The sequence below is a fragment of the Pagrus pagrus genome (genome assembly GCF_965226575.1).
Source record: "Pagrus pagrus genome assembly, chromosome: 19".
Taxonomy (NCBI): domain Eukaryota; kingdom Metazoa; phylum Chordata; class Actinopteri; order Spariformes; family Sparidae; genus Pagrus; species Pagrus pagrus.
In genome coordinates this window covers 17,426,358-17,454,047 of record NC_140203.1, presented here as the reverse complement: position 1 = coordinate 17,454,047, position 27,690 = coordinate 17,426,358, and the positions used below count along the sequence as shown (strand labels likewise).

The 27,690-nt window shown below is 40.4% G+C and overlaps 1 protein-coding gene across 2 annotated transcripts in view; it reads right to left on the bottom strand.

Annotated features, from left to right (window-relative positions):
• LOC311275060 (chondroitin sulfate proteoglycan 4-like) overlaps positions 1–27,640 on the bottom strand; it is a gene marked incomplete at its 5' end in the record, with an annotated part of 39,303 nt that extends 11,663 nt beyond the window's left edge. Inside the window, 7 exons of one of the 2 annotated variants that reach the window (XM_084383252.1) lie at positions 233–341; positions 1,099–1,220; positions 1,303–1,713; positions 1,846–2,964; positions 3,582–3,745; positions 21,025–21,161; positions 27,537–27,640. In XM_084383252.1, coding sequence (XP_084239378.1) covers positions 233–341; positions 1,099–1,220; positions 1,303–1,713; positions 1,846–2,964; positions 3,582–3,745; positions 21,025–21,031 — 1,932 coding nt within the window. Of the gene's footprint in view, positions 1–232; positions 342–1,098; positions 1,221–1,302; positions 1,714–1,845; positions 2,965–3,581; positions 3,746–6,237; positions 6,302–21,024; positions 21,162–27,536 lie in introns of those variants that run through there. The other variant, XM_084383251.1, reaches the window with a different exon arrangement.
• Between the last annotated feature and the right edge of the window lie 50 nt (positions 27,641–27,690).

The following is a 27,690-nucleotide window of genomic DNA, read 5'->3' as shown; positions in this document are numbered from 1 at the left end:
AGGCGCTGTGAGGCTATATTCAGGCACGGTGGTGCTTTAAATGTTAATATCAACACTGCTGACAAACCGATGTTTATCATGTTCACCATTTTAGTTTAACATGTTTCTTATTAGCCCTAAACACAAAGTAAACTCTGTCCAATTTTCAGTCATGACCAAAGTCACCCCTAAAGCTAGCTCACACTCTTTATGTTACAGCTTATTGGTTTATTACAAGCTATGCTTTACTTACCTTCTCCCCATCGCTGACCCTGAATGCCAGCCTGGAGTTGGGGACCCCAGTGTGGACGTAGCAGATCTTACCCTCCTCCAGGTCACTCAGGGAGAACAAATTAATAGCCCTGGAAGAAAAATACAATCCTATTAAATTTGTTGTTCTGTTTTGTTAATTTAGTTATCATCACGATATTGTATTATCAGTAGGTTTGTATTGTTGATGAAGGTTCTCAGTCATCAAGGTCATGGTAATTCTACCCCTAACCCTGACTGTAGGCAACTGAACGTATTTCAGTTTATTGAATATGAACAAGAAACTGAAACACGTCCAGTTGCCTACGATACAGCACTTTTTGATATTATATGTGAACATATATATATATGTGAATATGTGTATATATATATATATATGTACATAAAGGTACATTAGAGTATACTGTATGTGCCACTGAATGCCTGATATGTGTGTATGTAGGCATGTATAGATATGACGTGTGTGTCAACAATTATGTGTTCAATTATTTATGAATTTTTGTATGCTTTAAAGTCTTAAAAGTGGATACTTGGAAGGTTAGTATTTTTAGATGTTGATGATATTAGGTACAAGCAAATTCAACAAGGAGTTACAGATAGTTTATAATTAGCTCCACTAGCATTTATTTCAGTGTATTTAATATTTTACTTCATCTGGATAAAGATTGTTTTAACATTTAACAACCTTCAATGAGTCTTTGATACCATAAAACATTTCTTTCTTTTTCTAGCCTGGCCCTTATATTGATATTACATAAATAAAGATAGGCACTTCTCCAACAGACCTCTGTGACTGGTTGTAAGAAGATTTGCGATGCACTGTAAAGCCTCACAAGCCATAGCACAAACCTGCCGGGGTAATCCTGGTGCTCAAGGTGTCCGACCTCCGTGCTGAGGTTTCCCAGGGAGCTGAACACCAGATCTGCAGGACTGCTGTCAGGGTCCGACACTCTCAGCACATCTGTTGTCAGCTGGAGACATTGTGGTTGTAAGAATTTTCAGTTTGTACTTAACACACATTTTCATACCGTCTGGGCATTCTGTTACACCTACCGGCCGTTTGGACTTCTCCACCAGAGTGAAAAGGTTTCCCTCTGGCAGGCTGAGCACAGGTGCATCATTTACAGGGCTGATGCCGATATCAAAGCGGTGCAGGCGGTTGCCCTTCAGAAACAAAGGCAGCTCCTTCTTTTTACTGGAGAGGACTGAAAACATGAAGAAGTCCTGCTTGTCCTCTGACCCACTGTGAACATACATCACCCGGCCCTGCCAGAGGTCCAGCATACTGAAAGTCCGGTCGACCTCTTCTGCTCCTATTGTGATAGTCCTCTCCTGCCCTTCCCCCAGACTGCCTTCATGGTCTGGACTGAGGTCCAACCGGAGCTGGCCGTGGACAGGCTGCCCCTCAACACGAAACATCAACTGGGAGGGATGAATGCCCAATTTCCGGAAATCCAGATTCACCTAGAAGGGAGTACAAATAGGAACTGACTTATACATCCTGAGAAAACTGAATATCTATATAATAATAATATTGACATTCATACATAAGAAACCCGTCAAATAACTAAAAGTGAAGTAGACAACCAGTCCTACCCTCATGTGTTTGGGCTCCAGTGGTGCCCGGCCTCCCTCCGCTACCTCTAGCTTTCTCAGCAACAAAAAGTTAGGGTTCTTCTTATTGCTGGTAATTGCTCGTGTGGTCGTAACATCAAAATCAGGATGATCTGTCGGACCAGTGGTGGCCACTGCATCTGCAGCTTGCTCTGTCTTACAGCCCACCGTGATGTCCTTGGTGATGACAGCTTGAGGTAGGCCCATTTTTTGAGTGTTCACCCTAATTTCTCGTAGGCAGCCTTTAAAGGAGCCTCCACCCCCAGCCAGTAGCCCCCCTGGCACAACGGTCAAAAGCCCGGCTCGCCTTGCCTCACCACGGGCTTCTTCGTTCAGCCCTCCCAGGAAGAGAGGCCCATTGAGCTGGATGAACTGGAGCTCCAGACTCAGGTCGGCCTTGACCAACTCCTCACCCACCTTCAGCTGGACGCTGTGGGGCAGCAGGTGTAGCTGGATTGGGTACCAGGTGTGGTTGCTGAGGACATATGTTAGAGAACGCAGCTCAATCTTACTCCCACCTTCATTTCCCACTGTTGCCACCAGGTGACCATCTCTGATCTCTATGGAAACAAACCCTCCCTGGCTGCCAGAGCTATACATGACCATGCCATCTTCTTCTCTAGCAGAGGGATGCAAGTGGCATTCAAACACCCCCTCCTGTAGCACCTCCCACGGCGGGAGAGAAATAAAGGCTTTAGAGCTGAAAAAACTGACAGAATCTTCTTCTGTTGCAGAAAACTGCGGACTACAGCCCAAAGATACCTCATGGACACTCTTGTATCCAGAATAAGGCCTCAGGCTGGACAGCAGGTTATGTTCATTGAACACGACTTCGTCTGCGCAACCTCTAAACCCGGAGGAGATGTTGAGAAGGTGTTGGTGGTTCAGTCCAGCTGCCCCGCCAACAAAAAGACCATCCTCGACACTGAGCTCCAGATCTGGTCCTGGCATACGGAGACTGGTATGAGCGTTTCGGTCCACGGTCATGGTGACATTATGGCGGTCGTGGGTCAGCTTCATGGAGTGCCATGCCAGGTCGCTGAGGTGGATGCCCTTTTCTGAACGTAGAGAACGCTCACCTGAGCCCAGGTCCAGGCGTACCTGAGGGATTTAAGGGGAATGCGAGGAATGAAAGCCAAGACAGATGAAATGAAAGCCTTTCTAATATGTATTTATATGCCAAACACAAACTTTAATTAGTAAGACATCGAGTTTCAAAACACATAAAAGCAGACAAAACATAGTGATTAGATCTTAAGTGTGCACAACTGTAAACAGCATCAAGGGACTTGTTAACTGTAGATCAAAGGACTATTCCACAAACACAAATGCAACCAAACTCTCTCATGAGCAGCTCCCTTGCCATGTTGCAGTTTTCATTAAACTATTGCGGTCTTCTCTTTTAACCTGGGTCATGAAGGAACTTGTTCTAAAATGAAGCCAGTGCCAGGGGGTTATTTTTTTCTCTCTGGAAGCAATCTGACACCAAGCGTGTGTGTTCAGTCTTCTCTCGGGCCCTCCTCAGGATAGTAAATGCCAATATATATGAGCTAAAATGACCCAGGGGAAAAATATTTGCTCTTGTTTTGAAGGTGCGAGGCATCTTTATGTGAGAGCCTCTGGACAGGCTTAGTTCGACTCATTGGCTCCACATTAACAGATTTGTCTTGCTTGTTGTTTCCAAGTGCACGACTGTCCTAATGAGTACTTTAGCCTACCTGCAGGCGACCAGAGATCAGCTCCAGCAGCAAGAAGTCTCTGCGTCCAGCTGCCAAAAACAGCAGCCCTGTCTGACTGGAGGTTCGAAATCGTACATGGAGCAATGTCTCAATGGACGCCTCCACTGTCCGTAGGTGGATGTAGCCATCGCCGTAGAACGACACTACAACAATGAAAACAAAGGCAAACAAGAAGTCCATAAAGTTATACCAAAAGTTTTTACTGACATTCAATGTGATTATAGAGTGACGATATTGATTAGAACTAATGCCAGAATTTTTTTTATTACATTCTCAGTTACATCTACATACAAACAATCTACTGACACAAAAACATTTGGTGACTAAAGGCCTTCCGCCTCCAAAGGCTATTCCACTAATTTGTATTGACTGGCTTGTCAATGTGGTGTCTACTGTGCACTTTACACCTGCTATCTGAATTCAATTAATGACAACTAATGCATTCTGGAGCGGGCCATTCTGACATGTTCTGATGCTAATTAGACTTCACTGTTGACCCAAATGACGCAGAGTGGACATTGAGTTGTACAAACACAAACGTCTGTACTAAAAACCACAAATGTCAACCTCATGGTGGTGCAAGAGGAAAAGTCAAAGGGCCTCCAAAATAATTCAGATTTTGTATTTTTCATTTCATTTCATTCAGTTCATTCAATTTCATAGTGGTTGAGATATTTCAGTCTGGACCAAAAGGACCAACCGACCACTAGTATGTGCATTGTCATTCCCAGAGTTATGCCCTTTTCATGGTTAAAAATGCATGAAGTAATTCAGCTGCACTTATATTTAAATGTTTTCATCTGGCATGCTTTTATCTAAATACCTTTACAAATGATGTACAACTGATCAACACTTACTAGGGCTGGATGTAATGGCTCAAAAATAATATCGCAATGAATCACTTTACTGTATCGCTGCCTTTGAAACCAGGATAAGGTGACACATACAATATCAGGATATAAATCAAAATCTAAGATGCTAAATAGTTGCATATCACCATAAAATATATATTTTCCAGCCCTAACACCTTTCCATTCTAGGGTTCTGTAATTGCGTCTATCTGCAATTACAAGGCACAGTCTTGATTTTAATCAATTTGACCTACAAAGCAGCTCTATTAGAGCACTCTTTCAAATGACTGTCTGACTGTGGAAAAAGTAACACACAGCAAATAGAGGTCAGGAGATGTGTGTGTTTGTGTGTTTATTGTTCACAGTTCAACAGTATGGAGTGGCAGTGAGACCGAACACAAAAAAGAAAAAAAGTTTTCAAACTAAAACCACAGAAAGTGCTTTATAAAACACGATAAAAAGGGTTGATTGGTATTACTGGGAGAAAAGCTGAAGCAAAGACATTTTATGAATGAATTAGTTAGAAATTCTAGGATAATTATACAACAGCCATTATTATATTATATTATAATTCATGTGCCCACATCGCAGAACAACAGTTTTTCGGCAACACAAGCTAGACTTTTACTTTTACCAAAAACCATTACAATTCATCATTTTACTTAGTGTTTAGTCTCTGAAACAGAGAAAAATCATCATCTTTTACTTCTGTTCGTCTGTACTCTATATTTTCATCCTGCATTGGTCTCATTTGTCCGAACAGCTTATCAATTTATTGCCTTTAAATCCGTTTGCAGGATTGGGTCGGTTGGAAATGCAGTGCCTGCAAAAAACCATAGTTTATTATCAAGGCTATTATTGTGTGTTATAAGACTGGTCCCAGTGAGAAGTACTCAGTCAGCAGGCCGGCCCAGCATGCCGCTCTGTATAAAGCCTATAAGCCCGCTGTCAGTATAACCCATGTCTGTCCATCTATCTCTAATCTGCCTCTATGATACCAGTGAACACTGGATTATTAGTAATCTTCCTACAGCGACAGACACACCTCGAACGTGAATGCAGCTCTTTAATTCGCTGTCAAGTGCAGGGACGAGGATAGAGACATGTATAATTGTCTTCATTATACCTGAAATGTTATTCCTGTACATGCAGCAACCGGTGTTAGATGACATTCAATTGCAAATTATTAAGATTACAGCTCTGAGGCAGCTTTAAGGTCAATAGGCGAAGAATTAAGTGAAGTCTAGTGTGTGTAGATTTAGAAACACTTGAACACTGTAAAACTTTCTTATAAACCAAACTGTAGGGGGGCATTGGGTGAGCAGTTTGACAGATCAGGTACCCATTTTCCCACGGCATTAACATAAGTAACTACAAGCACCCAACCAAAATGTAATCCATTATCCAGCAGCATATTGCCATTATGTCTACAGACAATATTAGACTGGATTAAACATTAAGCTGCCAACTGTCACAGATTTTCACTCAATCAAATGTAGTACAAACAACAGCACTGCATTTACAACACTACTACTATCTCCTGTTTAACTCATTCAAAGGTGATGGGATTCGGGACAACAACCACAGCCTGTATGCGTCAAAAGACCATAAAAAACCTTTTAAATGTTTCTCTAAGGTAAAGTTTTTTACAGCATTCCTAGTTCCATCAGAGCCATGCCACAAATCATTGAGCTATAATGTTGAAGGACAATTCTTCTTAGTTTAAACTTTTGCATCTCACAGTTAGGAGGAAGAGTGCTTTGCCCTCCTCTACAGTGTCTTACCTCCATAAACTTGTCCAGTGGAAACCAGCAGGAGCAGAAACAGATCAGCCACAAAACTCCCCATTGTTAGTAAGGCCCTTCAAATCTAACCTGCGTTTAGTTAAGAGCAACATCTGGCTGCTTGATTGTGCCGTCCATTCTCATTACTGTACATCAGTGGCTCTGCATGTCACCACCACTAACAGTCTCTACCCGCTTTGCTAGCTTTGGCTTACAGCTTTTTAAAAAAAATGTACCTGAGAGCTGAGCACAGTGAGGTGGAGCTCCACCCTCTGACCCTCCCATTGGATGCTGTGGTGCCTAGAACCAAATATGAACACCAGGGGGCGGTGTCACAACACATACAGAGGCAGAGAGGGAGAGAAAAAATGTGCAGAGGCCTTTTGGACAGTACAGCAGATTGTTTGTGTATCTTTGTTCATGAGGAAACTGAGACTGTCCCACGTTGTAAGATTACTGCCGATACAGACTATTCTGAAAAAGGAAGTCGACCTGAACTGAACCCATCCTTACCTCAACCCATGGCTTGTGTTGTGGTGAGAAAACACATATACATATCAAAATGAGCAGCACTGACATTTTACCAATTTCTACTATAAATTTATCATGATGAATATTTATGTACTTGTAGGGTTTGGGTGTGTTTTTTGGTTGACTTGGAGAAATTGTTACCTACAATTAATAGGTCAAAGAGCCAATGTGGCGTCGTGGCTGCAGCAGTATAACTTCAAACCAACCGCTTTACAATTTACTGATGCTAAAATTATAAATATATTTGTTATGATAGAAAGGTTTATCACACATCAGTCTTGTGAGGGAAAAGCAAATAATCATGTGTCACTCTAAAATTAGAGAATTAACAGCTATAAAAGCTGAAGAACATACTGTTTATTAGCACTTCTGTCTTTCTTGTGTTTAAGTGAATCAGAAGTTGGATAAAACTGTTTTTAAGACTATCTGTGGACATGATGCTTTGTTGTTTGTATGCGCAAAATACAGTGTAACGCATTGTTAATCAACTGGAATGGTAAACAACAGAGAACAATCCTCGCTAGAATTGGCATTTCAAGTTGTTGTACTGGACCGAGTCGACTCAGGTATAACGTCATTCCCAGCTCCAACCTCCAAGGTAAATGGAACGCACCATAATAGTATTATGCAATGTTGAGGTAGTTGACTGAAGCTAGTCTTTATCTTTCTATCTGACACATCCTTTCACCCAAGTCTGACATTTTCAAATTCAACAGTAAAGAAGATAAATTCAGTTACTTGAGTCAAAGTACAAAAAAAGTATTTTAAATTGTTATAAAAAGAGAATCCTTTTGCCAGCAAAGCCACCATTGATTTCAAATGAGCTGACCTTCAGAGAGAATGAGAGACAGGGAAAGAAAACATTAATGGAAAGAATGGAAAGGTACAGAGTGTGCAAAATGGCTAAAACAGAAGAGAGAGAGGGGAAGTGAAAGGAGCAGGAGGTTAGAGGAGGGAAATGTCCTGTGGCTGATTGAGGTAAAGTGGAAGTTTGGGTGTGATTGTTCAAACTGCAGGACATACTGTATCCTGAACCCGTCCCACCCTCTAAACTACACACACACACACACACACACACACACACACACACACACACACACACACAAGCACATGCACACACTGAAATGTGCTGCTGTGCTGCAGCTTGAGAGAGTTTGCTCCATTAAGCTGCTGAAAGAACACATAAGGGCTTTTATTCAGCTGCTGATTCAAACTCTGCTTGGCTCACACATGAGAGGAGTGCTGGGTTTAGGTTTAGTTCCCAGGATGTTGAATAATAGACTCTGCAGCCTGGTTTCTTAAGCGAAGGGGTCACACCCAAAATGGGTCACAGTTCAGCCAGTGATGGGGTCCTCTCATGACGAGAGGGGCGGTGTGTTTTAATGAGCCTGGATCCCACGCTGAGAGGATTACCGTCTTGTCATTTAGGCTGCAAAACTATTTTTTGTGTGTTTTGTTTTTTTTTACTCTCAAGCTAAAATGAATGTTTATATTGAGTTCACGTGCCAGGAATTAATCATGTCTGTGCATCAGGACCCATTTGCAGGGAAGTTTCTGAAGCTAAATGCAAATTATCTTCTTCTCTTCTAATAAAAACAAAGTAATTACATGTACATACAAGATTGTGGGTAAAGTGGGTATTGCTAAACAACCCTATAAACTCCAGCAGATATTTTATTAACATTAAGTGCTATTTTGGGAACTACTGTAAGTGATGAAGACTCCAGTAGATATTTTATTAACATTAAGTGCTATTTTGGGAACTACTGTAAGTGATGAAGTCTTCTCTTGTTTCAAAACATAATATTTAAAGGCAAATGTTACTTTGATTTCAAAGGTTTTAAAATAATTTATGTTGGCTATGCTAACAATTCATTCAGCTTAACACAATTTTATAATATAAAGTAGGTGCATTTCTATTTAATACAATTACCTGTAATGCTTCCACACAAGGGATCTGATACATTAATAAATTTTAACCGGTTTACTGATACCTACTTGGAAGTAAAAGCAAAGGTAAAAGTTTTAACCTATTACAGATATTTCAGAGTTACTTTGTGGTTCCACTCTGAAGCACGCTAGCTGTGCATGCATGCAGTTTTACAATGCAATGGAGAGATGTGACGCATATTTTAAATCCAGTCTGTTCTCAGTTTCCCATCAGCAGTTTATAGAATTCTGTCACACTAGAGATTTATTTGAAACCATCTGCTTGATTAGTCATGCTGCTTGCCCTCTTGTACAGTGTTGTTAAGCTGTGGCTAACAGTGTCACTACAACCCCAGGATTTGACAGGTTGATAGTTAAAATACTACAGTAACTGGTGATGGCCAAAACTACAAAAGCACCAGCCGATCTTCACCAAAAAAGTGGCAGTATGTCTCGTCTTTGCAAGCAGCTTAATACGACCCATATTTACGTATATTTTGTAGCTGGCGACCTCTAGTGGCCGCATTAATTATGATGGGAGCAAAGGAGGAAATCAGGTGAAAGAGAATAAGAGCAACAAAGTCCGCACGAGGAGGATGATGAGTTTGGTGACTGGAACAGCAAGTACAGGACTTTCATGCAGTAGACCACTGATCCCTGCACAAAACCGAATGTCATTGGCGAGTTCTTTTAATTACGTAACATACCTTGTCCAATTTTGTAAATGTTTTTATTCACCAAATGAACAATGAATCCATCGATTAGTGAAAAAAACTTGCATTAGCTTGCATGCATAATTGTTTGCATGCAATTGTTTTTCTATAGCTAAAAGCACTTGCAATATGCAATGTGCTCATCTTCTCAAACTGGTTGGAGCTCATTTGAATTTCTTCCTCTACAAAACACTTACAAACACGAATCTTCTATTAATGCTAAAAACAATGATTCAACATAAATACCAGCCCTGCAAATTGTTGGTACCTCTCTGAAAGCAGAACCAGAGCCGTGAAACAAGGTAGAGAACAGGAACCACCTGGCTTGGGATAAGGCAAACAGCGTAGACCAGGAAGAGATGGCGGATTGGGACCAATTTTACTCCATCAGCAGCTAAAACAACAAAAAACACAGCACACAGCTGGACGGGCAAACCTGAAGGGCCCATGCTTCATACCCTGTCACCAACACTTTGCTGAGTAGTTCAACTGAACATGTAAAGAATAGAAAACAGAAAGACAAACCTGCTTCCCTCTTGGAAAAATAACGGATGACGAGCTTTCCCCATCCTTCCTCCCTCACCTTTGCATCCTACATGTGTTGGCGCATTCGTTCATGCTTGCACACATGTCAGGTCCAGTTTGAAACAGATCTATCGATTTCTAAGCTGCTAAACAAACAATAAAAATAGAAGAAAAAGCCGAGCACATTATCCACCTGTGCAGTAGAAATCAATGAGTCACCGTGTTTTGATACTGGAGCAAAAATAAAGTTAATGGAAGTAGGCTTAAAACACTGTGTGGGCACTGGTATAAACCTTGGCCTGAGCCTTTAGTCCATTACCAGTATAAATACAGTAATTGAGTGACACATCCATTTTCTATTTATGAGCTGGTTGCGTAAGAACAGAGAGAGAAAAGGGGCCGTGGAGAAAGGCCAGAGTCTCAGACAGAGAGAAGTTTTAGGAGAGGCTGTCAAAGAGAAAGAGCGAAGCAGGGTTTATACAGATTCTGATTCTAGCATGTCACTCGTGCTGCTTTTGTCTTTTTAATAGTCATAAATAGATCAGATACTAAGCATTGAGGAGCTGAAGTGTAGTGCACGTAGCCTTGTTCTTCTGGTAAACGCGCGTAGACTTCTCTTTTCGTTTGTTCGCCTTCTAGTGTTTCAGAGATTTACTGCACCATACTGAGCATAAACGCCATAGTAGCTTGCGTGCTGTCTGCGGAGGCCGTATAAACAAAGCTTAAGAGGGTGGAGATCAGTAGATAGTCCATAGACTGACATTAAACCATAAAGGACACGGATAATTAACAAGCTGCAGTTTTTCTTTGTCATTTCTAGCATTTAGCTTAAATATCATGACATTTTTTAACAAACCTCAACAAAAGAGCAGCGCAGGACATTTGATCCTGTCTAGTGGGGGGAGTGCATGTTTGTGTGAGTGCGAGGGAGGCCAGAGCTTTCAGCCATTCATTAGGTGTACTCTCTCCATCCCTGGCATATACAAGTTGCATTAGTAGTAAGACACACCAGACTATTCACAGTCTCTCTCTCTCTCGCTCTCTCTCACAGTGTTGTGTGTGTGTGTGTGTGTGTGTGTGTGTGTGTGTGTGTGTGTGTGTGTGTGTGTGTGTGTGTATCCCATCTCCAGAGGCACCTCTTCAAACGTTTCGGGGAACTTTTCAGATATTTGATATTTCTCTGCTAAAACATGCAATGTGATGCTGGGAACAGCTGCTACCTTTGCTTGGGGACACCTCGGGGAGTCTTTGTTTGTGTGTTTGTGTGTGTGCGTGTGTGTATGAGTGTGTGTGTGTGTGTGTGTGTGTGTGTGTGTGTGTGTGTGTGTGTGTGTGTGTGTGTGTGCCTACATGCGCAGGAAAGTGATTAAGGTGTGAGTCAGTTTGAGTCATAGCTGCTGTATTTAGCTCACTTGTTGAAAGAGAAGAGGAGACAGAATAAGACACACAGAGAGGTGATAATCACAAGATGAGAAGAAGATGTAACCTACGATGAGGAGTTCATTTTAAATGATTTATCAAAGAAGTATCTTTAACTAAGCTAACTTGCTTTGGATCTAATCTTGTCTGTTTGCAGGTGTTGCAGGCTCTCACACACTTTAGAAAACAAGACTCTTCAGCCAAGCTAGCAGCTCTGTGAAGCTGTACGTGGCACAGCAGTGCTCTGAGCTGAATGTTAATGTTGGCACGCTAACACACTCACCATGACTGTGCTTACATGCTTTTGTTTAACAGTATATTGGTGCGTACCATTTACCTCAGAAGTTGGAATGACGTCATACCCGAGTTGACTGTGTTCCAGTACAACAAGTTAGAGTGCCAGTTCTAGCCAGGTTACAGGTTGTTAACTATTGTTCACAATACCATTTGATTAACAATGCACTACACTACACCAGAGCAACATGTCCACAGGTAGAAGATGGACAGAACTGTTTGTAAGACTGATTTAATGAGACAAAAATAAGACAGAAGAGCATATCAACAGGAATAAACTCAAATGAGACTGCATAGTAGACTGAGAAACGAGAAAAAAAGAAGATAGACATCCTGAAGACAACAAACTTTTCACTGCAGTAACAGCACAGATGGAACCACTAACATTAACGACAGCTCAGTTTGATTGAAGTGTCCTAGTGAGTGGAATACAGCCATTTTTAATGTTACAAGTTACACCTGTGCTTTTCTGACTTGTCATGTCCAAATGTCTCTTTATTATGTTTTCTTGAAGTCCTGAACACTGTTTTGATGTATGTATGTACAGAATAGTTTTGAAATTAATATTTGGAAGCCTTAAAAGCAAAAAGTAAAGTTAATAAAAACATTTTTTTCAAAATCCATTGGACTAACTTCCAACGCTTATGCTTACTTTCATTTTCCTCTCCTCCTTCCCAAACCTATAAATCACAGATTGCTCTGAGAAAACAAAGATGGGCAACATTTGCAAGATCAGCACTTACAACGAGGAGTGACGGGAAGGGAAACTGCAGAGAAGGAAGGATGGGAAGGGATGAAAGGAAACGACCTGTGGTTATCTTACAATGCGGTTCTTTTTTTTTTTCAAAATGGAAAGAAAGTTAAAGGAATGGAAGAAGCCTGTTCACAAGTCCGGAGGTCTCGCTCGTCAGTCCTTTCCTTTTTGCAATGTTCAGCTCTACAAACACTCAAGTGGTGATTCTGTTCCAAAACCCTTGCAAAACAAGCACGTCAGGAAATCACATCTTAGTCTTTGTCTGAATCAGTTTTCCAATTACTTAACACTTTGAACACAAACACTTAAACAAGCTTGCAAGCATACAGAAAAGCTTTGAAGCACAGAAACATGGAGGCCTTCACGTGCAGGTATCACATGAATCCCTTACAAGTCACACATGACATGTTACTCTCTCTTACACGCCCACACTGCTCCCCTGATACAATATCGCTCTTTCAGCTGAGGATTGTTTTGCTCTCCTCTCTTACTCTTCCTCTCCATCTCTGTGACAAAGGTCAGTCCCCAAACACAATGGCCGCCGGCAGCTGGTGGCCTGACTCACTGCCAAACCACTCGACCCTGCAGCTTATCGGGTGATTTAACATTGTTAAAGGCTTCTAAGCAAAACATGATCTGAGTCACTGCTTCTGTCTTAGTCATAACAACAAGCACTCAAACTACGAAATGATGGACACGGTTCATCATGTCACTCACTCAGCTGGACTTGTTGCATGCATTAACAGTACAACACACCATTCATACATGTGATCGATGACACGCACAGGACACGGTAGTTTAACTGTGTGACGTGCTGCTACAACTTTGCGGTCTGTTAGTTTTTGAACATTTGAATTGCTTGTGTATTGAAAAACGTTTTTTTTTTCTACCTATCATGTGCTGTACCCAAAGCTAATATCTGGTCTCTCTCCCTGTGATCTTTTCCCATGCAACGTCTAACTTGATTATCTATGGTGATACAATTTCTCAGTTTACGACTCACTTGCCAAAAGCTATTTCTGTCAGAGAGATGGGCCATGTTTTTATTCCAGGAATAAGAAAACAAAAACAGCATGCTACTGAAAACATGAGCATCACATTTAATGTGCTGAAAAGGAATTTGAAAGGACACACTCTGTGCCAGGCAAACATACAATGCAGAATTACGTAATATTGGCTGAATTTAAATTAAACATTAAATCCAAAAAAGAAAATGATTTTTGTTTCATAACCAATTTATCACCCAAATGAATGACCAGCATGCAAATATGGAATCAAGAAAGTCAACTAAATTTAAGTGAATAAATACAACAAACTGTTGACATGCAATAAAAAACAATAACAGTTCTTTATATCCAGATAAGTTCTTGCTCATGTCCTTTCAGACTTATAACTGGATCTTGGCTATGCGTTAAGACCAGCTCCACCCCCACTTAGTTTTTAAACCTGGACTGCAGAGATTCCTTTGCCCCCAATAAACAAGCACAACCAGTACAACAACTCCTCACTGTCTTGTCTTTTTAAAAAACAACAGTGAGCCTGGGTAGACGGGAAGTCGCAGGGATATATGAAAGAGCCAATTGTAAAGTTGAACTAATTAGGAGGCCACGATTGAGAGTCATAGACAAAACTGGGGTCAAAGGGTCAAACTGTAACCTGGTCATTAAGTGAGTTAGATATGAATCAGCTATTGTTGTCTTCCAAACGGACACATTTTTGGGGCTTATAATTGAGTTTTACTCTAATACAAAAAGGCATTCACCACATGAACTTATGCAAAGGATTCCCATCGGCACACTCAACTCAATTTTATTTGTGTCGCATGTTTCATACAAACATGCAGCCCCAAAGAGCTTCATAGAGCAAGATACTCCTCAGATCCTCAGCCAGACTCTTCTTCCTTCTCATTACTTCTCTCACAGTTTACTGAAAGCTCCTGCACATCACGCGGTGCTGTGATTACAGATGTTGCTGCGAAGCCTATTATAGCGTCACTGCTTGTTTGTGAACACAGTCTAAATTTGGTGAGGCAAACTCAGATGTGTGTTGCATGTGTTGTACACAATTGTGTGAAGACTTTCTTTCATCACAGAAAGATCATGGAACATTGCTGTATTCAGTAATTTGTTCCCATAAAGACGCACAAAGTTTCCAAAAACTAGCTTTTAGCTCTGGTTTGGCTGACTGTAGAGTTGATCCACAGTGGGATCAGTCGTACCAGCAACTCTTACACATTACAGAAAGTCATTTGATTCAGTTCTCAGGCAGTTGTTGGCCATGCCCTCTAGGAAGACACTTACTGTAGAAGCGTTCTCTCTAATCTGCCCCTCTTTAGGAGAACGTCATTATTTCCTTTCCAGAACAGTTACAAATTACATTATGTTTTATGATGTGAAGAATCGTTTAAGTTTAGGCAAAAAAAAAACGACTTAGCTACAATTCGGGAAACAGTGTTTTTTGGGCTAAAATGACAACTTCTTTAAGGGGTTGTGGACCTTCATGATGGTTACAATATTGAAAACTTGAAAAGGTCAAGTGTGACTGATAAAGGGGATCTATTAGCAGACCTGGAATATAATTATGATAATAATATTTTCATTAGTGTATAATCACCTCAAACTAAGAGTCATTGTGTTTTTGTTACCTTGGATTGAGCCTTTTATATCTACAGAGGGAGTGGGTCCACTTCTATGGTGTCTGCCATGTTGCACCGCCATGTTTCTACAGAAGCCCAGAAAGGACAAACTAAACACTTTAAGCGGCCAACGTAGGTTCTCCAACACACTTGGAAGGGGAAGGTAAGTAAGTGGTGTTCAATTGGTTGCAATCCGCAATCTCACTGCTACGTGCCACTAAATCCAACACACTGGACCTTTAATGTTAGGGAACCGTGGTTTTAAATAACGTTGACTGTAGATTGGAAACAAGACATGAACAGCAGTCTCCTGTATTAAAGTCTGAAGTTTAATGACCCATACATCAACGGCGACGTTCTCCCTCTGCAGACTTTGTTATTCTATAACAACTTCACCTGACTTCCTCCTTTGCTCATACTTTGGGCGCTTAATGTCAACATGTGTCAGTTAGAGGAAAATTTTGCTGTATTAAATGTCAGGGACTGTAATAGCCAGCAATAAAACATACTGCTCTTACGTAATATGAGTTTGCTTCACCTCTAAAACACCTAATGGAAACTACTGTTTTGTACTATAATGTGTTATCCCTGCTCTCTTTCTGTCTCCCTCTCTTATTTGGAATGAATCACTCACACGAGAGGAACTGAAGTGGCACTTCACTCTAAAAACAAACTCTTCCCTCCTTTTGGCGCCGTTGTTTACAGAAGAGCTGTTTGTGGCCCAGATTCAGATCACAAATCGTTGTTGTTAAATGAAAACCTGATGTCCCTTATTGCCGATAGTCATATGAAAATCATTATATCCAACTGAAGAATGACGCACTCATCTTAGAACTGAAGCCATCTTCAATATTACGAAACACTAATAAATCAAGTTGGATAAACCCAGAAACAACTGGCAGTCTGGTTGGATTTTTTTTTGTTCTTTTATTCTTGAAAACTTGACATCTCAGAGCTCCAAGTTATGGATGATATATAACTATTATAAAATAATTACTTTAAAAACATTTGTTAGAGACTAAGTGCACTATTGCTTAACCCACATCTCTCTCAAAACTCCTCTAGTATCAGTTACTTCAGAGGAGGCCAGACTGAGGCAAAAGCAATTTTAAGGGATCCTATGATAGCAAAAGTTTCCAAACTGTTTGGAGAAAAAATTTGACCACAACACAGACACTACCACTCTGCTGACAAACTGTCCCAAAACACAATCTCAAGTCTGGGATGGGATGTCGGGAGTAAGTGGACAACATGAAAATGCAGACAGGCAGGAATGTTTGCCGTGACTCGTTAGTGACGCACTATTTGTTGTTGTGCCACGCTGTAGTGCACTTATTGTTGAGGAGGGACACTTCGCACTTGTTGGGGGAGGAGGAGAAGAGTGAGGAAGGGGCAGAGGGAGGGGTTTTGTTGTGAGAATGAAAAGTCGAGGGTGTTCTCCTTTCGTTTCCTCGTTTCCCTGAAAGACCCCAGCCCCCCTCCCTTGGTCTGTCACCCTCCCTCTCCCCCAGCACTCATGTTGTTCCTAATGTCTTTCCTGTACAGGCGTAGGATCTGTTCCCACACCGTGTAAGACGCTCTCAGACACATACACACAAGGAAAACACACCCTGCTGCCTGTACACACAGATCTACATACTGCGGGAGTCTGGCCAAATACTAAATGTATGAATAAACTTCGAGGTTTGAAACATTTTAGATCTTCTTTTCATGAATCACTAAAATTTAATTACAGACTGTATATTGGCAGTGACACTCAATTCAGTTTGTGCTGGAAAAGAAATAAACTGTCTTTTCAGAGGGCAGTGATTAATTTTGGTCATTTTTAAATGGAAGTTTTGAACAAAAGAGTGGCTGCTTTCTAGCTGTGAGGTTTGTTATGACTTCTTGCTCTTTGCTGGAAAGGATTTCTAGAGGGCTCTGGAAATTTTCAATTTTGTTACCTTGTTGGCCTTCATATCTACTGTTATCCAGTGGTTTACATTGGCTGGCATTTACGTATTTCTGCTGGCTATGTGCTGCTAACAGTTTTACTGCCTCAGGCTCAGTGTTTGCTTGTTTTGGGTCCAAAAGTGTTCTGGCTAACACAAATAAAAAAGACTTCTCTGGTCCTTCACCAACATTAAGACAAATATTCTCATAGTTTACCAGAACCCAAATACTTTTTTAGCATGTTAGTGAACATGCTAAAAAAGGCCTTGTTTTGCCATCAAGAGGCATTTCCTGAACTTTCAATGGCATTCTGCCAAGACCTCCCATTACATACTGACTCAGATCTGTACTTAAACAGTGGTCTGTGTGAAGATAAAAATGTGATCAATGACACTTAAAAAAGATTTCACAATGATAGATGTGAATTTAGTCCTTCAACAGCGCCTGTTATGTAAGCTCCTGGCAAAGCATATTGTGTTAGATAAGCCTGTGCAAGGACAAAGTTTGGAATAAACCTTTCGTGAGCACCACTGAGCAGAAGGGAACACAAAGCTTGTTTCCTGTTTGTGCCACATTCAAACCCCTCCCCTCCATTTCCTTCCCTTGGGTTCGATTGTGCACCTGCACCTAAAGGCCAGCACAAACACACTCAGCTGCTCGCCGCTCAACTGGGTGCTGAATTCACCAGCTGCACAACAACACATGTGGAGGAACAATACAGCTCCCGGGTGAAAACAAGGTTGTTTTGCACTGATCCTTGACAGTATGAATAGAAAGTCCAGGATGCCTTCAGATTCCTTTGCATTCCTCTCGTTTGTGTTGACTGTTTACCTTGAGTCAGTGGGATGAATATAGATGTTATATCCATCTTATTATGTAGAGGAATGAAAGGAATGTGACCAACTGCTTCACTCTTTGTTAAAACATAAGGATTCTAGGTCACACTGATGGATGTGGTTAAGGAAAAGTACACTGCAGGGACTGTATGAGGTTTTTGAAAACACACGTGCAAATCTATTTTGTTTCTATCTATTCTTTTCTTTGTTCATTTCTTGTAACTGTTATCACAATATGCATTGTGGAAAATGGCCTTTGGTTTACCACAACAATGAAAGACAGCTGAAATTGTATTTGTCTTCGACAAATCAAAACACAAGGTGTATGCAAAAAATGCCACACTGTTCTCTGCTGAGTCTATTATGTGAAAAAATCCACAAGAAATCATGAGGCTATAGAAAATAAAGCAACACTAACAAGGCAAACAGTACAAACTCAGTCTTTTTTTTCTTTTTAAATAACAAGGTTATTGATGTGTTCAAATTGTGCAGTGGTAATGTTTACAGACAGTTTATGACATCATGAGCACTGATTTAGAGAAGTGGTTTAAATCACCATAACTATGTTTGAAGTGCGGTCTGGATTATAAATTATCATGAACAATACATAAACCAAAAATATCCTTCATGGCCATGGTACAGCAAACCATTATTATTGTATTATTATACATGAAGTCAATGGGCTTTGGTTGGCAAGGCAATGATACATTTACAGATGGACCCTCAGTATTGCAGAATTCTTTTGTATTGTAAATTGTGGCCACAACTGGGAAGGAGGTTTCCATTTTTCTGATTAAACAGTGACCAAAATCTTGGCAGAAGTTGTTTCACTGACCTTCAGTTAACTGTTCCAACACATCCTCATACCGAAACGACTGAATAGGTCGATTGATTCCTAAAACAGCATATCATCATTCTCAACCGTTGTAATGTACCAGGGACAGGATCCTTGGTTGTTTCTGTTAAAGGCTGGTTAGGTTCAGGCGCTAGAACCACTTGGTTCGGTTTCTGAACATTTCACATTTCACACTAGCTTTGTCTGTCTGCTGTTTGGCACTCAGTGCTTGGGTTTTTAGAGTTTTTATGCGGAAAACAGCTGCATCCGGAAACAAAAATGAAGGGAGAGGTAAACCAAAACAATGACCTGAAAGATGCTGAAAATTATTGGTGGGCTTCGTCCCTATGAGGAGCACCTTTGACATCATAGTCGTGTGATCCATACTAATATAAAAATATAGATTATGGCAGCTTCAAAGTATAGGTCAGTCTTACGCACCACTGTTAATTCAGTGTTTCCTTTACGTTCATTAAGAAGTGGTGGACCACCACAGTAAGAAGATACAACATGCTAGATACAATGGGAAATTGAATATAATAATAAGAAAAACAAACAAACATGAGGCCTTGTGCATAGAAGTAGCCCTTTAATCATGATCGAATAACTGAATATAAACAAGAGGGCTTCAATTGCTTCTAGCACTTGAACCAACAGAGATGTACGCAGAACAAATACCAGAAATTACCCCCTGCCACCACTGCTACAAAACAATTACAGAGAAAACACTGTAATTACTTCAGAGATAAAACATGTTGTTATGTTTCTTGCATTGGGTCTTGTTGAACACTGACATTTCAAGCATTGGTCAGTCATTGTACGTCTGCAGGATGCCCTCTGATTATATTGTTTACAGAACTAATGAGAGCAGAATTGAAGTCATTGTGAAGTGAAAGGGGAAAACAAGTTTTGTTGCATTTTCAACTGTCCTGTAGAAAACAGAGTGATTGATTAACGTTTGTAAGGACAAAGTCAGTTTGCTCTGAAAACACCAGCAGGATTCCTTAAAAAGAATCCAATTTGGTTTGGACATGTAGCTGAACACACACACACACACACACACACACACACACACACACACAGTACACATACATCCCCTCCCACTACATCCAGTGCCACATCTGCAGACAGTGTAGGAGTGGTTTACAGTAAAACCACCGGAGCTGCAGTGAAATTACAGAAGTAAATCAAAACACTCAGAGTCTGTGCTCGCTCCCAGATGTATCTTTACTTTTGTTTTTAGTAAGAGCGTGGGCAGCTCACATCCCACCTCAGACATCTATTGGGTTTAACGCTTCATTGGGAGGATTGGGAAACAGCAGAGTGGGCACTTCATACTGATATAGAACTAAAAGCCTACGCTGTGTCTTTAAAAAAAAAAGTTACATGAATATGTGTTCACCGACTCCTTTTAAATATTTACTTTTCATGGGTCCTCAGCTTTAATTAGACAGTAAATTGGGTCATGAGAGGAGGGATGATTGAAAGGAAGAAGGCGAAGGAGGCAGAGTGAGAGGAGAGAAGTTAACTGGTGCGTGAACTCTGTGGCCTGGAGTCAGACCTTTATTTTGTAAGTGAACAATAAAGACACAAAAAAAAACAACAACAAGATTTTTTCTCTGTCATCACAGAATTCTGCCCATACAGGGGCCAAATTTCACCCACACAACAAGATTGTGCAAGTTTCCAAAGAAGCGCTATGCACGGCTGTGACGGCAGCATTTTTATTGTCCAAATGGCAAACAAATGGTGTCTAAAGAGGGTGTTATTAACAAGTTGTGCTTCTAGTGACCCAAAATCCACAATCTTATTCCAGAATGGAATGAAAAAGTAGCATTTTCTTTGTTCTACATTAACTTTAACAAAGTAGGCTTCTGTCTCCTACATAACAAAAGTAAAATAAGTTACATCACATAAATTGGGCAAACTGTCGGTCTTCTAAACGCACAAAAAACGCACTCCAAGAGCATGTTGCTTAATCGTTGGCCACCAGTCCACTACAGTATGACTGAGGTTAAGTTTGGTATTCTCTTTGCAGTGATTCATATGTTTTTCATGGATTTGTTGGAAGCAAGTTTATAGTTTTTTGGCAGAACATATAGTCTGAGGAGGGTTGGGTGAAAGGGTTCACCTGCTTGACGTCTTTTCACAGGTACTTGCAATATTTTATATGCCCACTGTACTGCAATATGACTCCAAATATCTAAAGGTATGCAGAGACCATCAAATATTTTTTAGGTTACGGTTTTGTCTCCTATCGTTTATGTAAAGCAGATGTAGGTCAGTGTGGGGAGTGTAAAGGTATTTATACAAGGAGAGTAATACGTAACATACAATGTGTGCGCGAAAGTGGGTCATGAATGTGAATGTGTATATGCATGTACCTTCCATCCTCAGAGGATATCTGTGTGTGTGACATGGAAGTCAAGGGCCCCTCCAGGAAACAGGCCCTCTGTCTGACTATCATCCATCACCATCAACCATCACAGGACTCCCACATGAAAAGGCGGAGGGGTCAAAACTGAAGGAAAAAGAAAAATAAGAGGATCAAGAGTTGGTGTCTTTTTGGCTTCACTAAGAGAAGAGGTTGATCCAATTTGTAACTCAAAGTTGCAGTCTTCTTTCAAGTAACTAGAATCCTGTGGAAACTTGGTTTTCACTAAAGCTGATTGAGCAAATGAATTCTGGTTTGTTCCTATTTTAGTGCAGATGATATAACTTAACGGGAAGGATTTGGGTATCACAAGCATGCAAAATTGAACTCTTACATATGCACTTTGTGTAATTTTAAATCTCAGTTGTGTTATTTATACACAGACGACCCAATTGCCAAAATAAACTGCTTTTCTTTAGCTTCAATTTTCAATTTTATGTTGAGACAACTCTGTGTTAAGTGTGGTTTAGGCACAAACCCCACTTGTTAGGTTAAGGAAAAGATCACATTTTGGCTTAACTGGTTCTGCCCCGCACCAATTCAAAAATATTTGATTTTGTTGCCACAAATTCGGATGGAAAATATCCCAACTTCGCCATAAAAATACCCAATGGTTTTACAATTTCAAATGTTAAAACACAGGCACAACCAGTGGTCGATTGACTAACAACCATCTCGCCTAGCTGTAACACCTTCACCATACCTGTCATTAAATGTAATGTAAACCTGATATGACACGTATTGTAAAAAACTGACATGTATACATTTGACGGTATCCATGTTTGCAGTTACATTACATTTTATTCTGACAATACAGACAACATAGACAGACGTAGATGAGACTGAGTTGGGATGATTGTTCACATCTAATAGGCAACAGTTCCTCTCGCTTGGTTTGATGCCTCTTCATGTGTTCATATCTGTTCCTAACAGCAGGAGAAAGCACACACAGACGACGACTGACGTTCAAGCTTTAGTCACCAAATGCGTAATCAAACACCTGCATTTTCCCTTTTGTTTCACCAAATAGCCAATAACAAAGAACAAACAGCACAAAGGGAGCATTTCAAATGTGATTAAAATTGGAATACGAACACAGATCAGCTGTCTGCCAACCTGACTCATAATGGAGCATCTCTTCACAAGTTTTCTGTCACATGGCTACTGTTGCCGTGGGAGAAAAGGATACCCTTTCAGAGCAGAAAGATGGATCGCTTCACAGAATTAGTATGAGTGACTGAATGAGACAATGTGCACATGAATCAATGGGGGCTAGTGTGCATGTGCTCTTTTCATAGGGAGGATGACGATGAGGGGTAAATCAATGGATGTAAGCTCATCGCTAATGTGTGTGAGTCATGTACTTGTGTTTTTGAGAAGTAGAAGCATCTTTAAATCTAATGTTTTAGCTAAGCTGACAAAAGTGTAAAAATCTGTTTGAGGATCTTTTTCTGGCAAAACAATGTCTATAAAACACATACAAATAATCCAGATATTGGGCTTTACTCAGAATCTTGAGAGTTTCTACACACACTTTCAACTCTAACCCTAGAAAAAGTGAAAGCAGTGGCAGCTGTTCGTTATCATCTGCAATCTTTTTGTTTTTATTATTTTACAACCTCAAGGGTCTCTTTTCTTCAGAAAGTCAAAAGCACAGATTATTGCCCACATATTGTCTCCAGACAGGGTCAGGGGGCTTCCAGTAGCTGAGTCAGACCTCTTACTGGAAGCCCGTGAGTCACCCGTCTTCCTCTCCCTCCTTATCCGCCCCCCTTCTCCCCTCCTCATATATCCCGCATATTAACCTGAACTGTCCTCACACTTGTCTCTCGCTTCAGGTCCTTCATGAATGTAAACATAAATGCAAAAGAACAACTAAGCATGTTGGGATTTGAAGCGGGTCGCTGTTATTATACAGCTGCATTATTTCCTCTCTTTAACTTATCCAACATATAAGTGCGTGCATTCCTCAGAGCAAAGAATGTCACCATGAAAGCTTTCCACCCCCCCTTGCCCCAGCACCCATTATACCCCATCCCCTCCCCCGGTTTCTCGGGTTCTCCCCCTTCTTCTTTCCCCCCTTTCCCGCACCGTAATGATCTTACCCAGCTGTCACTGTGTAATCCCACCCACACTCACTACTACTACACTAAAGTCTGTTGCTGCTGCTGGGGGCGGCTGACATCATTTGTTTTGTCCCTGTCACCATTTCCCTGAAATCCAAAACACACTGCCAGTCTGAAGCTTTTGGACATTTTCTTTAAGTAATGCGTTCACTGAAACTGCTACAGCAACAGCTTTGTAAGAGTTTTATTCTAAAATCTGCAGTTGGCAATAATTATTATTAGGATTAGGCTTATATTGTGCAACTAGGGTTCAGAGTCCAAAGTAGAAATCCTATTGATCCAACAGACAAATTGAACAAGATAAATTGAACAAATGTGGACATTTAGAAACATTAGAAATGTAACTGAATACCATGCAGTACAAGACACTATAATCAGTAATTATTGCATAAAAAAGTTCAAAATCATTTCTGATACCATTGCAACAAAAAATGAAATCTGCAATAATTGATTTCTTTGCCACTTGAGGGCAACGATATACAACACCAACATTATATCACCTTTTAGGTTGATATGTTGAACTTGTTAGCAATCAGTTGCTTATTTACACATCCAGCAGACAAAGACAAACATGTAGGTCCAATATTTACTCTGCTTTTAGCTCTGTTTTTGTTCTCCACCAACTCCTGAATGAAATACCTAGTGCTTTAGCTGCTAAATGTTCCACTAGCTAGTTGCTAACTTTGTCAGTCCAAGCAGTTAGTGTTAGAGATAGGTTACAGGGTAGGTTTATAGGGTTTTCGTTAACAACAACTGCCTGCTGCAGCCGAAAATTACACTTTGAGAGAGGTGAAAGTGAGCCAGAGAGGGAAAGTTGGAGGCCAGAAAACCAAAACAATGAAGGGAATTCTCCTTGAGGGTCTCCTTTCACATATAAGTTGTCATGTGATATTTTCTTAATATAAAAACATTAATTATATCCACTTTAATATGATAACCATGATAAAGTTATCATAGTGTATTTGATCATACTGGTGTAGCTAATATACTTGTAATTATAAAAGGTTTAATCCCCTGTATAGTTTACTTACAGTTGACGTCAGGTAACATACACCAGTGTTCCCTTTTTCCCCCATGATCTTCTACATGATTTCATCTGAAGTGAGTCATAGTTCTCAAAGATGATCAATTTTGCAATGTCTAATATCTCTGTAATACAATATTTCATTGCTCAAAAACCTGCCAAGATGGCTGTTGAGTGTCATCCTGAATTTCCTACTATCCAGTCTATTGAATTTACTCTCAGATAATACTGAGACATATAAATAAGTTAGTGTTTAATCTAGGGCCTGTGCCCTGGAAAAGTCATCCACTTAAACCTGCATAAGACGAGGCAAGAGACGGGTGCATTATGACTAAACTATGCCTGTTTTTACTTAATGTCTAATTTTAGGTTACTTGTAGTCAATATACAATTGGACTGCATCAGATTTCACTACAGAAACATTGGCCTCACAGTATATGTTGTCATGCAACAAAGAACTAAGGACAAGACTGCTACTTTCCCAGTTTCTCCTGATGATGAATTCAGTATCTGCTTAAGTAATTCTGATGAATAATGTGAAAATGAGAAACATCTCTTACGTTATCTGTGTTTGCGTGTGTGTGTAGGAGAGAGACCTGTAGGCAAGATGATGAGTGGTTTCCATAAATACAGAACTTAAACAACATGACCTTCACACTAAACACTTTCACATCAGCTCTGTGCATTTACACAGGGCACAGATTAGTTTTTCATGATGTTCTTTCCCTTAACGGTCGTCAGAACGTGACAATGTGTGCAGACGAGAAGCAGAAATCATCCTTAACTCAATTAAACCACCTTTTCATTTAACCAATTAAGCCTCTGGAACCATGTGGCATAGGTTTGAGACCTGCAGGATGTTTCCCTCCTGTTTCTCCGTTCCATTCTCTCGTGTTAAAGTCATACTCAAAAGAGATAATTCTTTCTTTTGCTCTGTTTGGGAAACATTTAAGGCCAGACCAATTCTACTGTCATTGATAAATAGTTTCTAAATGTCTTAAGGGTTACATAAGATGTTTTTCAGAAAGTCTGAACTTTTTTTAATTTAATACTTGTCTACTAGTCTCCAAGATTTCAGCAGAAGGAGACAGGTGAGAACAAAGTAGAGACAATGTGACAAAATGTGGGATAAAAAGAAAGTAACTGTATGCCAAATACATCCATAAAACAACTGTTTGGCTAATGGGGATGGTGCTAACGTCATAGTGGTTTATCTTATTTACATTGACATCCTTGATTTCATATGCCACTCGGACAGGAAGTCTCCCTCAAAAGCAGCTGTGGGCGTCATGCAGCCAATCAAAAAAAATAAAAAATCTCATGAGGGCCCTCACCAGAGCGTCGCCATGGACAAGCACAAGCACCACCGGAAGCAGATGCGTGTGCATGGTGTGTATGGGCGTACTTGGTGTTTGCACGCATTTGTGATCCACACATGGCCGAGCGCATCCGGAAGCTGTGCACTTGGGAGCCTGGTGTAGGAGTTGGGTTATTGACGAGAAAACCCTGCAGCCTAAAAGACTCAGAGATCAGCTATTCTCGCCTGAACGGTGATGTGTCAGAATGTAAGAGGCGTCAGTGATCAAAAAATGAGCGCCGCCCACAACTTCAGGGCCCGTAGTGTAAGTCTAACGCTGTGTTTATGTAATTGGATGTTTATGCAATGAAAAGGACAGGACTGTGCTGAGGTGGATGGCAGCGGTGCAGTGGTAGATGAGGGGGTGGGAATGGTGTGCACCCACCTTGCTTTAATTACCATATTTCAGAGGAAATTAGACTGTTGGAGGCAGAATAGTATATATATTTAGAGTGTATTCTAAACATTTAGAGAAAGAGATGAGGTGTGTTTTTATACTCTGACAGAGTAAAAACCTGTTGTTTTAACCCTGCCTGTGCCTACAACGACCCACACTGCACACACAGAGCAGGATTTACTGTACATACTCCTGTTGTTACATGAAAACCTAAATTAGATAATCTTCTTGTTTTCACTTCAATTTAAGGATAACTGTGTTATGGGTTGAGTAATTTCTCCAACTATGTGGGCTTGTGAAATCCTTACAAACCCCCACCAGATAATGTCGTCAGACTAGTTTTCTTAATTCCTGAAGATAAAGTTAATGCAACATGTAATTAATGCAGTTCCTGTAAATAAAAAATCCTGTAAATTACCACTTTGCCTTTAATGCCCACTGTGTTGAATAATGTACACAGTACAGCTGAGAGTAAATAACTGTGATTATAGATTTACTCAAAGTCAGGTACAGTTTAAAGGTTTAGCAACATACAGTTACAGGTCGGTCTTGCAAGAAACAGCTATGACCAGGTATAATTAACTGTGACCACCAGTCTGGTATAAATTACCTAATGCGGTTCGAGTTTGTTATGCTGCACCTTTACACACAAACATTGTATGTTGAAGTGGTGTGTGGCTCAATAAAAGTGTTATAAACAAGCTCTGAAATCTTGGACGCTACCAACAACACTGATATCAAGGATATCATATGTCAGAGGTGTTTTCAGTTTGCTCCACTACCCACTAGTGGCCAAATAAATTAGTTTGACTTGAAGAGGTTATCTGCATCCTTTTTTAAGCTGAAATCTTCACTGCAGCTGCTAAGCAAAAAATGCTAGCACACACCCCAGCCCGGCCGGGCGTTAAAGGTCTAAACGTCAATGTCTTTTCAAATCAATTTGGGATCTTGGGGCTTCAGGAGACTTGGATTACACCAAGTGAGCTGTATGGAGCCATTTTAAGTTTTTTTTTAAGTTGTTTTTCCATGTTTTAAAACAAGTCCCCATCTACATAAGTTGTTTAGAAGAATGCTGCCATGCTTTTTTCGCTGTGAAGCTACCAAAATATTTTTTGTGGACTACGAAACTTCACCCAACTTTCCACTGAGCTCTTGCAGTATACTGTCTGAAATTTCATTTTTCGGGTGAACTTATTCTTTAATTAAATCAAGGCAGCTTCAAGCCAACAAAATGTTCACTGGCAAGAATGACCTGAATTGGAGCAAATTTAAAGATGCCATCCTCCCACTGCAGCCTTGATGCTGAAAAGCAACCTACAATAGGTATGAAAAAAATATTTTGTAGTAAATGCAAAAACAATGCTACAATATGCTGCAGGACTGCTATTCCTTACATCAGCATCATCTTTCTAGCTGATAGCTTTAGAATAGCTAGCTTATTTTCATGTGCCTCATGACATCATTCACAAGACGAACCTTTAATAAATACTGAATAAACCAGCTTATACACTTATACTCTAACAAACTCTTGCTTTTTAACTCACTGAGACTAACTTACAGCCACACACACGGCCACATTCCGGGGGGAAACCTTACACCTTCCATATTCCAGCTCTCCAACAAAAACATTCACTGCTCCTGGCTGCGGTTGAAAAGAAAGAACCTCGACGAACGGTGAGCCAGCCAATCAGAATCTCCGGAGATTTCGATTT